This window comes from Dromiciops gliroides, chromosome 2 (genome assembly GCF_019393635.1).
Source record: "Dromiciops gliroides isolate mDroGli1 chromosome 2, mDroGli1.pri, whole genome shotgun sequence".
Lineage (NCBI taxonomy): Eukaryota > Metazoa > Chordata > Mammalia > Microbiotheria > Microbiotheriidae > Dromiciops > Dromiciops gliroides.
In genome coordinates this window covers 309,081,000-309,098,079 of record NC_057862.1, presented here as the reverse complement: position 1 = coordinate 309,098,079, position 17,080 = coordinate 309,081,000, and the positions used below count along the sequence as shown (strand labels likewise).

The 17,080-nt window shown below is 40.3% G+C and overlaps 1 protein-coding gene across 1 annotated transcript in view; it reads left to right on the top strand.

Annotated features, from left to right (window-relative positions):
* PFDN1 (prefoldin subunit 1) overlaps positions 1–16,785 on the top strand; it is a 60,303-nt gene extending 43,518 nt beyond the window's left edge. Inside the window, exon 4 of the mRNA XM_043981358.1 lies at positions 16,406–16,785. Within this exon, the coding sequence (XP_043837293.1) occupies positions 16,406–16,489 (84 nt within the window). The 3' untranslated portion in view covers positions 16,490–16,785. The remainder of the gene's footprint in view (positions 1–16,405) is intronic.
* The last annotated feature ends 295 nt before the right edge of the window (positions 16,786–17,080 follow it).

Genomic DNA, 17,080 nt, shown 5'->3' with positions numbered 1-17,080 from the left:
GAAGATACTTTTCACATGTTAATTACATTCTAGCTTTATGGGCAAAGTAATATATTTGTTGATTGATGATCACTATAATAGATTACTTTTGAAGTTATTGTGTGAAAATGTTATGACAGGTGGTATTTATTTTTTATCTTCATTTGAATACCTGAAGTATTTATACTTTTGCTGTTGAGGCCTATTAGTTTGAATAAAACAACTAATTATTTACCTAAAGTCCTTTATTGCTATGTTCAGTAGCTCAGTCATGTCCAACTCTTCATGACTTCCAAGGAGCAAGTGGCTTTTAATATTTGCCAGGAAGTGATGGGACCACTTACCAGGATCTTAGTTTTTTTGATATTAAGCTTCAAGCTGGCTTTTACTCTTCTCTTTCACCCTCATCAAGAGGCTTCTTAATTCTTCACTTTCTGCAATCAATGGTTTTGTCTGCATAGCTGAGATTGTTGATGTTTCTCTCTGCAACCTTAATTCCAGCTTTTGATTCATCCAGCCTGGCATTTCCCATGATGTATTCTGTATATAAGTTAAATAAGATGATAATATATAGCCATGTCATATAGTTCTTTTCCAATCTTAAACAAATCGTTTGTTTCATGTTTGGTTCTAACTGTTGCTTCTTGGCCCATATATAGGTTCCCCAGAAGAAAAGTTAGATGAGCTGGTACTCCCATCTCTTTGAGCACTTGTCACAGTTTGTTGTGATCTGCACAAAGACTTTAGTGTAGCCAGTGAAGCAGATGTTTTTTCTGGAACTCCTTTGCTTTCTCCATAATCCAGGGAAAGTTGGAAATTTGGTTTCTAGTTTCTCTGCCTCTTCAAAAACCAGCCTGCTCTTCTGGTAATTCTCAGATCACATATTGCTGAAGCCTCATTTAAGGTTTTCTTTTTTTTTTTTTTTAAGTGAGGCAATTGGGGTTAAGTGACTTGCCCAGGGTCACACAGCTAGTAAGTGTCAAGTGTCTGAGGCCGGATTTGAACTCAGGTACTCCTGACTCCAGGGTCGGTGCTCTATCCACTGCGCCACCTAGCTGCCCATTTAGGGTTTTCTTGACAAAGATACTAGAGTGGTTTTCCAGCTCATTTGGCAAACAGGGTTAAGTGACTTGCCACACAGTCACACAGCTAGTAATGTCTGAGGCCATATTTGAACTCAAGAAGATGGGTTTTGCTGACTTGAGACCCACCACTCTATCCACTGTACCACTTAGCTGCCCACAAAGTCCTTACACATGGAGTAAAAGCTTAGCCAGTTTTTGTAGGATCTTTCAGGACTTGGGTGCTGTATTATTCCTTTGTTCACTATGAGTCAACAGTTTGATAATCTCTGCTTTTCCTGTTTCCTAGCATCCATGAGTTCTGGTTCTAATGTGGAAAGTCAACACACACACAAAGAAGCTAAAAAGGAGATGGGGTGGGAAAGTGCCCCCATGGGCAGCATGGTGACAAAATCCTGTGACACACCATCTTCAGTTTTGCAGCTTGATTCTGCCTGTGTTATAGAAACTGGAGTTTTATTTGGTTAGGATTGGCAAAGACACAACAGGGAAAGAGTGGAGGGAATGCAAGATTCCAGATGCATGATAATTTTATCTGAAAGTTTTTGAAATAAAGAGAAGAAATAGTTATTTTATAGATGTGGACAATCCTAACCATTGATTCCTTTTGTTTCATTTAAAAATGACAGACCCTCTTCTGCCTTACCTCCCCCCCACAACTCCCCATGGCAACACAGTACTGAAGATGATTGAGTTATTTCTCCTTTCCTTTAAGAAAGATCTGAAAATTAAAGGAGAAAATGAAAACCATACTCATGGATCATATTTGCAAAGAAAAATATGCCTTGGGTGTTTTTTTATTACTTCAATGTCATTATAACTTTAATTAGTGTTATGTCAGCTACTTAGATCAGAGTTAATAAGTATATTAACCTCCTCTCTGTTTGCTCAGTCTCTATGGTAACTTGGTGGGTGTGGAGTTGGGGACAAGTGACATCTGTTAGATTATGGTCTGTGTACTGGTGAATGATTTCATCACAGTCCAAACCATGCAGCCCTCCCCAAATTGAAGCAGTGGTTGTGTCATTCTCTAGGGAGGTTTGTCAATGCAAGCAAGATATTTATTTTGCCTCTTACATGCCCCTCCATTAATGCTCAAAACATATTCTCAAGTAATTTTCTAACCTACACTTTTAGCTTTGGCTTTTTGGGTATCATTCTTTTTAAAAATTAAATTTTTTATTTTTTATTTTGGGAGTATAATTCTTTTAAATAAATCGGACATTTTGCATATCTTAATTCATGATACCAACTTTTAAAAAAAATCAAAAGTTTGGTTTGGAACTTAGCTTTAGGAGAAGGTTTTTAAATAGTCTGTTGATATTGAGGTATACCTGACTTTCATCTTTGCCCTCTGTTGACCCACATTGGGTAGCATATAAGGTGGAGCTGAATCACACATCTGTGGTTTCAGTGGCTTTGAGCTCTTGGTTTGTTTAATATTTTCACTGTCTCCAGGTGCTTTTATGGTTTTCCGGTTGCCATATCTATATTGTCTTAGTTGTAGAAATGCTTGATTTGATTGGAAACTAGTAATGTGATCTACATAGAGATCCTTTTCCCTTATTTGTTTCATTGTCTTTTTTTTTTTTTTTTTTAGTGAGGCAATTGGGGTTAAGTGACTTGCCCAGGGTCACACAGCTAGTAAGTGTTGTGTCTGAGGCTAGATTTGAACTCAGGTACTCCTGACTCCAGGGCCGGTGCTCTATCCACTGCGCCACCTAGCTGCCCCTGTTTCATTGTCTTTTAAAAAATATTTTTAAATTAAATTTTTTTTTGTTTCGTTGTCTTTTGACTTAATTTTTACTCATTTACTGAAAACTATTTCATTCCTCTGCTGTTAATTTTAAAGTCAATTTTTAGAAGTTAATTAAAATGGTAGATTTCATCCTGTTTAGGCTTATGTCACTGCTACTTTGAATATTTATTGTTTGTCTTTTTTCTGTCTACACTATAGTCTAACAGTTTTAAAATGAGTAACACAGTGGGGCTTTATGTTCCTGGATCCTTTCTCTATTGTGCAGCATTGTGGGGGAATGAGTCTTTTTTTGCCCCCTTGTGCTAATTAGAATTTGATTAGTATAGTGTGCTGGAAAGAATGCTCTTCTTAGAAGGTCAGGTTTGATCCTTGGCTCTATCATTAATTGCTTTTATTACCTTGAGCAAGTCACAGTCCCAGAATTTGAGAATTGGAAGAGAAATAAGGGGCCATCTAGGCCAACCCATAAATAATAAGAGTCTTTAATGATCAAGTGGTTGTCTAGCCTCTGCTTGATCTTCAAGATGGGGGTAGCCTACTGCCTCTTGGGGCAACCCCTTCTACTTTTGGACAGTTCTCATTGTGAGAAGAAATCTTTTCCTGGCATCAAGCTTAAATTGGCCTCTTAGCCATTTTCTTGCCAAGAAAACCCTAAATGGGTTCATGAAGAGTACAAAAGCAGCGTGTCATCCATCGCTCCTGGTTCTGTCCTCTGGGCCCAAGTAGAACAAATCTGTTTCCTCCTGCACATGACAGCTATTCATATATTAAAGAGAGCTATCATATTCTCCTGAGTTTTCTTTTTGCCAGGCTTATTATGCCCATTTCTTCCATTTGATCTTTGTATGTTGTAGACTCAAGGCCTTCACCTTCTTGGTTGTCCTCCTCTGGCTTATTAATTCTCTTAAGCCATGGGACCTAGAACTGAACACAGTACTCCAGATTAGCTTTGACCAGAGCAGAATATAGTGAGATATCATCTCCCTGTTCCTGGAAGCTATTCCCTTCTTGTAGTAAACTTATTTTTCTCTGAGTCTCATTGTCTTCATCTGTAATGGGGATTGGGCTAGATGTTCTCCAAAGTCCCTTTTAGCTTTTACATTATCTGGGTTCTTTCATTTTATGACTGTCTTCATTGGGTTACCACGCAAGCATTTACCTGCACATCTGTCTGGCTTTCACCTTTGAGTCAGCTACACCTTAGCTTCTAGGAATGCAAGGTGTTGCCCTCACTTCCTTTCTCCATAGAAGGCACACCCTCTTCTCCTAGCCTGTGGACCAAACTCTGGGATAACAGTGCTGGTTTGAATATCTTGCTCCTCCCTTTTGTAATGATTGGAATTATGCCATCTGCTGGAGACTTACTGTAGGAAAGCTCCAACATGAGGAGAAGGCCTCTGAGGGCAAGGCCATGCGGCTTTTCTTTGGCATCAGGAAGTGATGTTTACTTGTGGGAGGAAGAGGGGGCAAGGTGGACGCTCTGGCGTTCTCTTTCCTCAGGACTCCGGTGGAAAAGGGAGCGAGAAATGCGCTCTCTCTTTAATAGATAGATGAATCTAGGCCTTTCTTTTTCTCTTCACCAAATTCTTATTCTCCTTAATAAATGTTTAAAAGTTTTAACTCTTAGTAAAGCTTATAATTTATTGGCGACCACTTAGATATTTTAGACAGACTACCTAGAATTTTAGCTCCCTACACCTTGGACCAAAAAAATGATAATAATATAATACTTTTAGACCACCTTCTGAAGTAGTGAAAAGTTAGTTTTAATTTGATCATTTGGTTTTGAAATAATCTTTCAGAATAGATTTTTCTTAGCTGTGGATACTTGAAAAGAAAACTAATAAAAAATGAGTGGCGGGAAGCTTTTGCACAAGATTTGCTCTTATTGAATATCTTCATTTTACATTTCAAATGTATTCTATCCTTCCAGTGAAATTATCATCCTTTTAATTTTACTAGGAAAGAAGTAATGCTTCTTGTAGTCAGTTGCTGGGTAGTAATGATAATAGTGCGCATTTCTTTAGTTTCTTACAAGTTTACGAATTGCTTTCCTAACAATAACTCTGTGATATAGAAAGTAGCATGTTTTCCCCATTTTACAGATCAGGACACAAAGGCTGGAAACCAGTTAAGTCATTCATTAAAATGACAGAGCCAGGACTTGAGCCAAGTCCACATTAAGATAGACATGATATAGATTGGCTAAAATGACAAAAAAGGAAAATAATAAATGTTGGAGAAGCTGTGGGAAAATTGGAACACTAATTCATTGTTGGTGGAGCTGTGAACTGATCCAACCATTCTGGAGAGCAATTTGGAATTATGCCCAAAGGGCGATAAAGCTGTGCATACCCTTTGACCCAGCAATACCACTTTTAGGTCTTTTTCCCAAAGAAATCATGGAAAGGGGAAAGGGACCCACATGTACAAAAATATTTATAGCTGCTCTTTACGTGGTAGCAAGGAATTTGGAAGTTGAGGGGGTGCCCATCAATTGGGGAATGGCTGGACAAGTTGTGGTATATGAATACAATGGAATACTATTGTGCTGTAAGAAACGATGAGCAGGAGGAGTTCAGAGAAACCTGGAGGGTCTTGTGTGGGCTGATGAGTGAGATGAGCAGAACCAGAAGAACATTGTACACAGTATCATCAACATTGAGTGTTGATCTACTGTGATGGACTATATTCTTCTCACCAATGCAATGGTACAGAAGAGTTCCAGAGAACTCATGATAGAAGAGGATCTCCAAATCCAAGAAAAAAAAAAGAACTGTGGAGTATAGATGCTGAATGAACCATACTACTTCTTTTGTTTTTGGTGTTGTTTTTTTTCTATTTTGAGGTTTTTCATCATTGCCCTGATTTTTTCTCTTATAACATGACTAATGCAGAAATAGGATTAATGTTATTATGTGTGTGTATATATATATATGTGTGTGTGTGTGTGTGTGTGTGTGTGTGTGTGTGTGTGTATAGATATATGTATATGTATATAGATATATAGATATAACCTATATCAGATTACCTGCTGTCTAGGGGAGGGAGGGAGAAAAATCTGAAATTGTAAAGCTTGTATAAACAAAAGTTGAGAACTATCTTTACATGTAACGGAAAAAAAATACCTTAGATGTTAAAAAAAAAAGATAGACATGATATGACATGACAGGACATGACATGTCATACCCTGTATTAATACTAGTGGTAATGCTCTTTACAAACCCTGACACATACTATGGCTTTCTAATGGACGTGTATGCCAAATACAGCAAATTCATTAGAAGTAAATCCAGGTGTGAGCCAACTCTCCATCAACTTTGATATTAAATAAATTCTAAAAGTACCTTTTTTGTTGTTGTTCAGTTATTTCAGACTCTGACCCCATTTGAGGGTGGTTTTACTTTTTTGTTTGCGGGGCAGTAAGGGTTAAGTGACTTGCTCAGGGTCACACATAGCTAGTAAGTGTCAAGAGTCTGAGACCAGATTTGAACTCAGGTCCTCCTGAATCCAGGGCCAGAGCTTTATCCACTGAGCCACCTAGCTACCCTATTTAAATAAATTCTAGAGAGCTACCTCAGGCACAGAGATCAAATGACTTGGGTGTGCTTTGAACACGTCTTCCTGATTCCAAGCCCAGTACACTGTGCAGGAAGCCTGACTTTTTAATAATATGTGCTTTGTAAATGCTGAAGATTCTTTAACTGCAGAAATTAATCATCATGTGTAATCAGGATGGCTTCCTTTCATTTAATATCCTCCATAGCACCTTCAACCTCTCTACTTCTTTGTCCAGATGAATTCTGCCAAGTTTGCGACCTGTGAACCTGTGCAGAGCTCGGTTTCTACAAGGAATCAGAAGTGGGGTTTAAAGTATCTGCCCTGGGGGCAGCTAGGTGGTGCAGTGGATAAAGCACCGGCCCTGGATTCAGGAGTACCTGAGTTCAAATCCGGCCTCAGACACTTGACACTTATTAGTTATGTGACCCTGGGCAAGTCACTTAACCCTCATTGCCCCACACAAAAAAAGTATCTGCCCTTCCAGGAACTTTGGGGATTGATTGCTCTCTTGATTGTAGCACATTTCCCCTGTTAGAATGTCAGCTCCTCAAGGGCGGGAACTATACCTACCTCTTTTGTATTTATCTCTACATCCCTTCCTACAGCTTGGCATAAAGTCAGTGCTTTTTTCATTCGTTTATTTCATTCAAAATGGTACTCCTCCCTGTGATTCAGATTGCAAACCATTCACAGCTTATCCTCCTATGAGGAATTTAGATGGCTAGCTTTGAAAAGTCATTGCATCTTAAAGGTAGAAATAACAGGACCCAAAAAAGGTTGAGTTGTTCAGTCATATAGCTAGTGTCAGAGGCAGGATTTGAATCCAAGTCATCTGATTCTGCTCTTTCCAGTATATATTTCCCTTATTATTAATGATCTTGATCTGTTTTTTCCAGGAGGTCTTCTAGGTTCAACCTATATAACCCAGTGAAGAAATCTCCTTTTCAGTGTCCCTCATCCAGCCTTTGCTTGAACACTTTATAATGGGGTTTGTAATCTTTTTCAGGATAACCTGTTCTGGGGTTGGATAGCTCTGTCAGATTTTTCCTGATACTGGACTGAAATTTACCTAAAACATCACAATTGAGGGGATATTGCTTTTATACTTATTGGGCCTACTTCTGCCCACTGAAGCAATAATGGACAACTCTATCCTTCCTTCCACGTGACAGCCATATGAAAATAGGAACAATAATACATGTAATACCTACTTCAGAGGTTTGTTGTGAAAAAGCACTCAAACAAACAAACAAAAATAAACCAGGGGTGGCTAGGTGGTGCAGTGAACAAATCACCGGCCCTGGATTCAGGAGTACCTGAGTTCAAATCCGGCCTCAGACACTTGACACTTACTAGCTATGTGACCCTGGGCAAGTCACTTAACCCCCCATTGCCCTGCAAAAACAAGCAAACAAATAAACAACAACAAAAAAAAAGAAAAAGCACTGTTTAATTTTAGTTACAATTTTAGTTTTTTAAATAATTTCTATTTAGTAACATTCTAGAGTCATTGTTTCTTTCATAGTTCAATGGATACAGTTCCAGACCTGGAATACATTTGGCCTCACATACTTTCTAGTTGTGTGACCCTGAGCAAGTCACTCAACTGCTGCCTGCCTCAGTTTCCTCATTTGTGAAATGGGGATAATAATAACAGCTAGGTGGCGCAGTGGATAAAGCACTGGCCCTGGATTCAGGAGGACCTGAGTTCAAATCCAGTCTGACACTTGACACTTACTAGCTGTGTGACCCTGGGCAAGTCACTTAACCCTCATTGCCCTGCCCCCCCCAATAATAATAATAATAATAATAATAATAATAATAATAATAATAATAATAACACCTACCTCCCAGGGTTATTGTGAGTATTGGATGAGATAATATTTGTAATGTTTGTAAAGTGCTTCAGTGTCTGGAATATAGTAGTTGCTATATAAATACTTGTTTTCTTGCTCCTTCCCTTCTTTCCTGCTCCTGTATGCAAAATGTCAGAATCTCTACTTAGTTCTGTTCCCTCCCCTTCAAGTCTTCCTATCAAATTCCCTCCAAATATTTTATATTTGAAGACAGGCTTTTCATTATCTCATATGTCTTCATTTCCAGACCCTTTACCATTCTATTTGTTCTTCTCTGGATGCATTCGGTGTTTTCAGTGGCTTAATGTATAACATGTAGAAGTCAGTAAGAATTTATTAAGCACTTATTATGTGCCAAGCACTTTGGTAAGTGTTGGGAAAAAGACAAAAGATAGCCCCTGCTCTCAAAGAGCTCTCAGCCTAATGGAGGAGACAACATGAAAAAAAACCACCGGCTATGTACACAGAAAATATATTCCTGATAAATTAGAGGTGGTCAATAGGGTAAAGAAACTAGTGTTATGGGAGATCAGGAAAGGCTTCGTGTAGAAAGTGGAAGCCAGGAAACAGATGAGGAAGAGTATTCCAGACATGGGGGGTGGCCAGAGGAAGTACCCAGGGCTGGTGGGGTAGAGTGTCTTGTGCAAGGAACAGTCAGGAGACCAGTGTTGCTAGATTGCTATATGGTGGGGGAAGGGAAAGAAGATTGACCAGTAGGAGGGGGAGGTGTGGACACAGTGTTTTCCTTAGGCATTCAGGAGCCGTGGAGACATATTCTGTAGCTTCTTGCAGGATCTTCTGTAGTTCAGGCTTTGTAACTACTTACTGCACAAGTACATTGTATGGAAAATGCCATGGAAACCATGATTTAGTATTTAAGTGTGAATTATTATTGCATGTGTAGGAGTTTAGCCCTTCTGTGTCCCCTAATGTGGCTTTAGAGCTTTACCTTGAATTTTGAAAATTCACTATTAGGGAGGCAGGAGGGGGGTACCACTGACCTAGATAAATGTACCTTCCCAGCATTCTCCTCCTCCAGCAAGTGTAAGTGCTGAGTAGTGGCTCAGCAGTCGCTCTGTCAGTAATGGTGGCTAGTGAGCTATCGTGTCATTTAGTGTGATGTTCTGTTGCCTTTGATAATTGTGATTGTGTGAAAGGGCAGAGAGTGAAATGACTAGTTCAGTCTCTTGTGACAAAGTTATACTTTGTCCCTGTTCATCAGATCATAAGTCATGGAATCAGATCTAGAACTGGGAGGGGCCTCTGAGGTCACCCTGTTATTTCACAGATGAGGGAACTGAGGAAGGTTAATTGACTTTCCCAAGGGCACATATGTAGTATTAGAGGTTGGGATTTGAACTCAGGTCTTCTTACTGCAGAGATAGTTTTTCGTTATTGGAAAAGGTAGCACAGTGAATTCTTTTTGGTTAAACACTTTTTGACCCTCTCCTATGGATCATCCACATTCACTCTCTCTTTGGTATTTATGTAGTTATTTCTCAGCCTTTTTGAGCTGTAGAATGGCACTTGACAAATTTGTTGTAGATGGCAAGTTCTCTAGGTTAACCACAATCTCAAGAAGCTTATTAGGCTTGGGTATATCTTGTAGAGTGAACTCATTATGCCACAGTTTGTTTGGATCTGAAATGAGTTGACATCACATTCCTTTTAGTTTCATTCTGTCCTTTTGGGCTCTAAATGGTTATACTTATTCTCACTCTCAGAGCTTTGTACTGCTCACGACAGTTCCCATTTCCTGTCTTTTTAGACCTTCTCATTTCCCCATTTTTTTTTTTAAACAGGTGTATGTTCTCATTGAAAAACAATCTCCTGGGGGCATCTAGGTGGTGCAGTGGATAAATCGCAGGGCCTGGATTCAGGAGGACCAGAATTCAAATCCAGCCTCAGACATCTGACATTTACTAGCTGTGTGACCCTGGGCAAGTCACTTAACCCTCATTGCCCTGCAAAAAAAAAAAAAAGAAGAAGAAGAAGAAGAAGAAAGAAAAACAATCTCCTTCTCTCTCTCTTTTTTTAAAATACCAATAAGATGTTTTCTGAACCCTTAGTGAAGTCTTGATCTAACTGCTGTGCCATTCCACAGAATGGGAAAGCATAAAGACAGGCAGAAGAAAACCAAAGGGGTATCTGGCTTTCCTAGTGGTCACTCAGGTGAAGGATAGAAACAGAACAGAAAAAAGAGGGTTTTGAGATAGACACCCCCTCCACCCCCCTTCTGACTCATGTCTCCCCCAATTAGCCTTTAAGGAATAAAATGGGAGAAGTATTAAGTTTAGAAAGAGAAAGAGTTCCTAGAAAAAGAAATCCATGAGACGATATCACAAGATAAGTTATATCAGGATTCTATTTGAGAGATTGTGTCATAGTAGAAAAGTTCTAATGACTTTAGCCTCTTCCTTCATGAGAAGATTCCAGTTGTAAGAATGAAACACCAACCCCCCTCTGTGATGACTCTTAGAAAAAAGGAACCGCAGGCTGATGAGCAATGACTTCGAGAATGCCCATTTCCCCTTGATCACATTGAGCCCCCACAGGAAATCTCAGTATTTCATGTCAAGACATAAGGTACTGTGAGGACGTCAGTGCACTCAGAGTTTTGTGGTTTTTGGTCGTTTGATGCCAACCAGAGAACTTGCTGAAGAAAAGGCTTTATCAGTCTGTAGGAATTATGCTTAATATGTCATCCATGTGCTGTAATAAAGAGAGCAAATGACTTCCAGCACCCTAAAGGACCATTTTGATATAGAGTGACTTCTGGGGTTTGTACAGTACTACTTGTTGCTCTTATTTTTTGTAGCCTTTGCAGCTGACTTTAGGTAGACTTGTTTTTCCAGTATTCCTTGTACCAACACCCAAGGGGAATTGAAATGGTGTTGGAGAGGCCACTTGGAGTTTATATTCCTTTACAATGAAATGCTAATAGCCTTCAAAGTCCCCTTTTTCCCCATGGGAGAAAGGTTTTGATTTTGCCAGTGGTTTCTACAACTTTTGAAGTATTCATTTTCAGCAAATATTAAATTCATGCTGTGGCAGCTAGGTGGTGCAGTGGATAGGGTGCTGGGCCAGGAATCAGGAAAATTCATCTTCCTAAATTCAGATCTGGCCTCAGACATTTACTAGCTGTGTGACCCTGGGCAAGTTGCTTAAACTCTTTCCCTCAGTTTCCTCATCTGTAAACTGAGCTGTGTAGGGGCCAAATTTAATATGGGGAGAGTTCATTGGGTGGCTCACCGAAATATTGGGGTCCTGAAAATAATGAAGGACCTCCAGGTCCAAAGCTCCCTCCCCTCCAAACTGCCTTTAGATATTTCTCCCAGGCCAATAAGAAAGGAGCCTAACAGCCTCTTTTCCACAAATGAATCAGATTTTATTAATGGGAATAAAATACACAGCAAAGGTGAAATTAATAAAGTCAAAGACAAGGGAATAGGGAAAAAGAAAAATGGATAATCCCCCTAAATCTAACCTAAGTCTGTACAATCCCCAAACTCACTTCCAGGTCAGCTAATTCAAAAGAGCAGGGCTCGTTTGTTAACTCACCACCTGGGGTCCATAGCTTCAATGGGAAACAGCCATGAAGCCAGGGCCCACAGGACAAACTGCCAAGAAGAAAATCTCTCTCCAGTCTGCTCCCGCAGCTCACAGGACCAGAAAGAAAGTGCGCTCCCCTCAGTGAACATTTACTCTCCCTCCTCCAAAAGGGGAGATCCTTCAAACTCGATTGGAGAGTGGTTTCTCCTGCTGACAGCAGCATACATCACTCAGGACAGGCCAGGTGTGGCCCATCCCAATCAGCCTGCCAAATTCCATTATTTTACCACAGCTGGAGAAGGAAATGGCAAACCCTGTATATTTGCCAAGAAAACCCTAAATGGGGTCATGAAGAGTTGGGCACAACTGGACAACAATAGTGTGCTTAGAAGTGTGTACTCTGGGGTATCTGAAACACTGAAAACCATTTCTAGGAAGAGAGGAGTGGGGTAGGGCAGCAACAGGGAGGTCCATTTATTTCTTCAACACACACAGGCATTTAGCCATCAGAAATCAGTGGGGCACTTTCCCTGATAATTAAATGAATGTGGAGCATGTATTTAAAACCTAGAGCTTTCAAATTGTAGGACAGAATTAGTAGAGACTTTGTAGGGCGGAGTTGTGAAAAATCTGAAATTGTATGGAGAAGTAGATGATGGAGTTGTTTGTCCCTTTCCCTGAATACACTCTTTGTAACCTCTGTGCACCCTGTTAGGGTAGAGGACCACTTGGTACATTGAATTTCAAAGTAATAAGGTTTGGGAGGATGTACATATTCAGATAGATACTTTTACCTTGAAACCACTTGGTGGTTTGGTTGTGACCATAAGGAAAATTGTGCAGAGCAGAATTTGTATTTCTTAATTGTCCAGAATTTTAAGAGCAAATGAATGTTGGAAGTTACTCCAAAGAATATGATGTTTGCATTCATTTAGCAGATGATACCTGAAAGACATTATTTAGACACTATTTAGTAAGGTGCTAAGACATTAATTGGAGGACCTTAGGTAATTTTTCTACCTCTGATATTTCTGCTTAAGCCAGTTACAGACTAATCCCTAAATAGAACCTCTGACTCAAATGGTAGAATTACATAGCCCAGTTGTTCTTGTGTGTATTCAGCTGTGTTTAGTGCTTTTTCTTCTCCTGAGTACAGGTCAGATAAAAGGCCAGAGGGTGCAGCTGTGTTAGTCCTTATTTGGGAGTTCCCAGTAATGATGTGGCTGAAGGGACATACTAAGGATACAAACATTATAACTTCTGAACTTTGGGGAGGCCATTTCTAGCCATATTCATTCCCCAAAAAGAGATGTTAGGAGATTGCTAGAATCTTCCTCATATTGCCATCTGTGGGAGTAATCCCTGGTTAGCCAGATAGGACTTATCCAGTCTGGTGTCCCAGTCTGTGTGGGTTGGGTACATTAAAGGACTCATTGCAGGAGTGGGCAGCAAGTATATCCCCATGACCATCACATACCTTTTTGCTTTTTAAAGAGACATCTCAATAGCAATCTTTTTTTTTTAGCTTAGGAGATGATTTTAGGAATAATATGTGCAGAGTGAGGGGAGAGGCCACTGCAACCACTGATCCCTTGGCTTTTTTCATCCCCTTTGGTGACTTTTAAGTAAATTCTTTTTTTTAAAGAATAATCTTTTTTTTCAGCTGGTGAAAACCTACCTTCTCTGTCCTCTTATTCTACCGGCTTGTTTCTGCTTTCCCCCTTTGCAAAAAGAAACAACTATGCATACAGTTGAGTGAATTCTACTCCTTTCATTATTGGGGCTTTTGATTTCCATTGTAGACTTTTGGGGGTACTTATGTGGGCTCTTGTAAGAAACATAATTTGGATGTGCAATAGTGTGTCTTCCCTCCAGCATGAGGAAGAGGTTGTGCTGGATTTGATATGAAAAGGCTTATTGAAATGTAGTGTAGAAAACTTCATTGGGCATAATAAGAACAGTGTATAGTGGTGTAGCAGAATCCTGATTGCACCCAGCTTAGCCATGCTGGTCACTGACTCACTGACCCCTGCACTGCTGAGACCCATACCATGCCCAGATGGCACACGGCTATGTCTCGGAGCCACGACTCCCATTCTGTGCAACACATTCTTTAGTGATGTGTCAGGAGTTATTTATATTAAGCTCCTTTTTTTACTCATCAAAAGCAAAGTCTAAGGGTTGTTTATCTTTCCTTAGCTAACAGAGGAAGTTTAAATTCCCACTGATATGGCACTGATATGTGTATCATGTTTAGTCATGTAATCAAATGAAAATCCTTAGTGACAGTAATACATTTTGCAGCCCCTACATTGTCATCGCAGTCATTGTAAAATATTAAGCCCCTAGTCCAAGGTCTTGTTGGGGCTACAGAAAGGAGATGCATTAAAGATAAAGGAATTTGAGATCTGGAGTGGATAGACAAGACATTGGAACACAGGACAAAAGGTAGAGTTTATTCAAGTACATCTATCTATCTATCTATCTGTATATATGTATATGTATGTATATATTACAGTACTCAACACTATAGATAAACGCCTAAATACTTGGTTAGATGAGTGGTAGGATAGGAGGTATGGTTGGGGGAGGATAGATGGTGGATGTGGAGAGAAGTGAAGTAGGGAAAGAACTTGATTAAGGGAAGGAAGACAAAGTATATTCCTGGAAAGGGAATTTTTTTTTTAGGAGTTATTTCCCTTTGCCCCAATTAGTGCCTGTGCTTCATGCCAGATATTTAATTAACTGACATTTTATTTTGCATTTCTGAATTCCCAGAGTAGGGTGTGTTGTGGAGGGAAGTTTGTCTCCTCCCATGCTTGGAGACAGCATGACCTTCTCATAACACAGTGCCTGGCACATAGTAGGCACTTTATAAATGTTTATTGTCCGACTGCCACTTACAGGAAGCCTTGGTTCTACACCACTGTTTCTATCCATATCCTGGAGCTAGTTCTTAGCCTCCATGGACAAAAAAACTCAGTACTTTTGCATCCTGGCCAATGAGTCTCTTAGAGGTATATTTATTAATGAAATTCTGAGCATATTTATAGAGAAATACAAAGGGACGGTTCCATCTTGCTTGTGAAAAATCTCTTGACCCAAGTCATTTCACTTACAGTTTATAGGTTCAAGGACAAAATTCCATAATTGGGATTTAATAAGGGCAGAGTTTTGGATTCATCATATGGTACAATTTTAACTTTCAGCATACCCTGAAGAATCATTTTTCCCAAACTCTTTAGTCCAGTCTAGGATGGGGAAAGGGGTACTTCTCTTAGAGTTTAGCCCTTACCCTAATTGATTTCAGGGAGGATTCTATCCAGGGCTGATTAAGCCTCTTCTTTTAGAAACTGGTGGGGCCTTCAGTTGAGAATTTCATTGTGGGGCATTGTCTCCTCGCTCTTAGGGACTGGTAAGGTATTCTGATCAAGTCAGGACAAAGACTTTAGACAAAAACAATGAAAAAATATTCTAAACAGGGAATGGTTGGGGGAGACTTCTTATGCCTCAGTGTTTTCTCATTAGCAGTATGGATTTCCCCGTTCATCACAGGGTTGGTGTGAGGACTGTTTTTTCATTATCTCCAGAGATCTGGATCTCTTAATGATGGCAACATAACTGGGCCTGGGTTCTAAAAAAAGTTCAAACCCTGGGAAGTGGTGATGAGAGTTAAGTAGTTTTTGTTTCTGCTGATATCTAGGGTCTGCAGTCAGAGAAGGGGATGGAGATGTCTGTAGTGTCCATAGGTAGCAGGCCTCCTTAGTTACAGCTTTTTTTATGTGGCTTCTGAAGGAAAAGGCTGGGAGGAAGAGCTCTCGAGCCAGAGGTGCTGAAGAGAAGTAAATTTCTGAAGGTTGCTTTAAACTCAGTTATCTGTTGGTTTTTGTTCTAGGTTTCTGGCATGTGGTAATTGAATTGAAATAGCAGATTTCAACTTGAATGATAAGTTTTGGGAGTGAGGTGTGGTATAGCTCTGGTGCTCTGAGACCAGCTGGTCTCCTAGGGCGCGACTTTTAGTGCTGTTGATGCTGTTGCATTCATCAGGCGCCTGGCCCAGGCCATGGAAAACCTTGAGAGGAGACAGTCTGCTGTGGGGCAGGAGCTTTGTCCTGGAATTTCCTGGCCTTTGTCTGTCTGCTACAGTCTCAGGGTTTCGAGACACTTGTTTTTAGTGTTAACTTCCTTCTGGGGGAGAAGTTATGCTGCCAGCCTCCCAACCTGCACATTTTATTCCCTTTGCCCAGTAACCATTCAGGATCGGTCAGGCACTTACCTCTCCCCAGCCCTCTTCTACTGTAGCTTTGGTCAGGCACTTCAATTATTCTGACTTCTTAAACTTCCTGCAAGTCTTTCTCCCCATGTTGGGCAAACTGGCTTTTGAGAAAAGCAGTTTTCCCATCATTACTGGGGCCCACCTGAGTCTGTGCCTTCAGGCATTGAGAAGCAAAGGTTCTGGAGAATGGGGGCAGCTGGCCCCACCAAAGTTCCCAGTGTGGCTACTTTAGGAAGTAGTGGTTGGACATCCTTGCAGGCCTGACACATGTGACCTCATTGCCCATCCAAGGCTTTACCAACACCCTGATCCTAATTGTATTTTTTCTCCCGATTTACAGCAGAGAAAATCATACCTGGAGCGCAGCGTGAAGGATGCAGAAGACAACATTCGGGAAATGCTGATGGCCAGAAGGGCACAGTAAAAAGTACCGTGAGAAAACCTTTATTCATCCCTTTTCTCTGCTCTAACCTGGAGGACATTTTGGAAACTCTGCTTTTATTTGGACCATTGTTAAGCTGCGGCCTTCTCTGTGGTGGCCCCCTGTATCTCTGGCTGAGCCAATTGCATATCCTTGGCCTGGGGCCTGATCATGACCTGCTGTGGGTGAGAGGAAGAGGAGGAGGAGAAGAAGAGCCCTGGGCAAAGGAAGGACCCCCTGCCCAATGACTCCAATGTTACCATTTTTGTTACACAAATAAAAGGTATCCATCCCCTTCTTCCAAGTCTGCTTTTCCTATTACTAACGGGGTTTGCAGCTCAGGGGATGGGAAGAAAAGGAATTTCTGATTCTTCTATAATCAAGATTTCTTGCTATCTCACATTCTTCTGTTGTACCTTACTTCTTCACCTTCTCTCATGCTTAACTCTCTTCTCATCCTCATTTTATTTTTCTAGGCCTGTTTCTACCTTTGTAAAATGAGGTTGACCTGAAATTACCTTTAGCCATAACATTCTATTCTAGTCTTCCCGAGAATGAGATCTTAATATCCTCTGATGTTCCTCCTTTATCTCT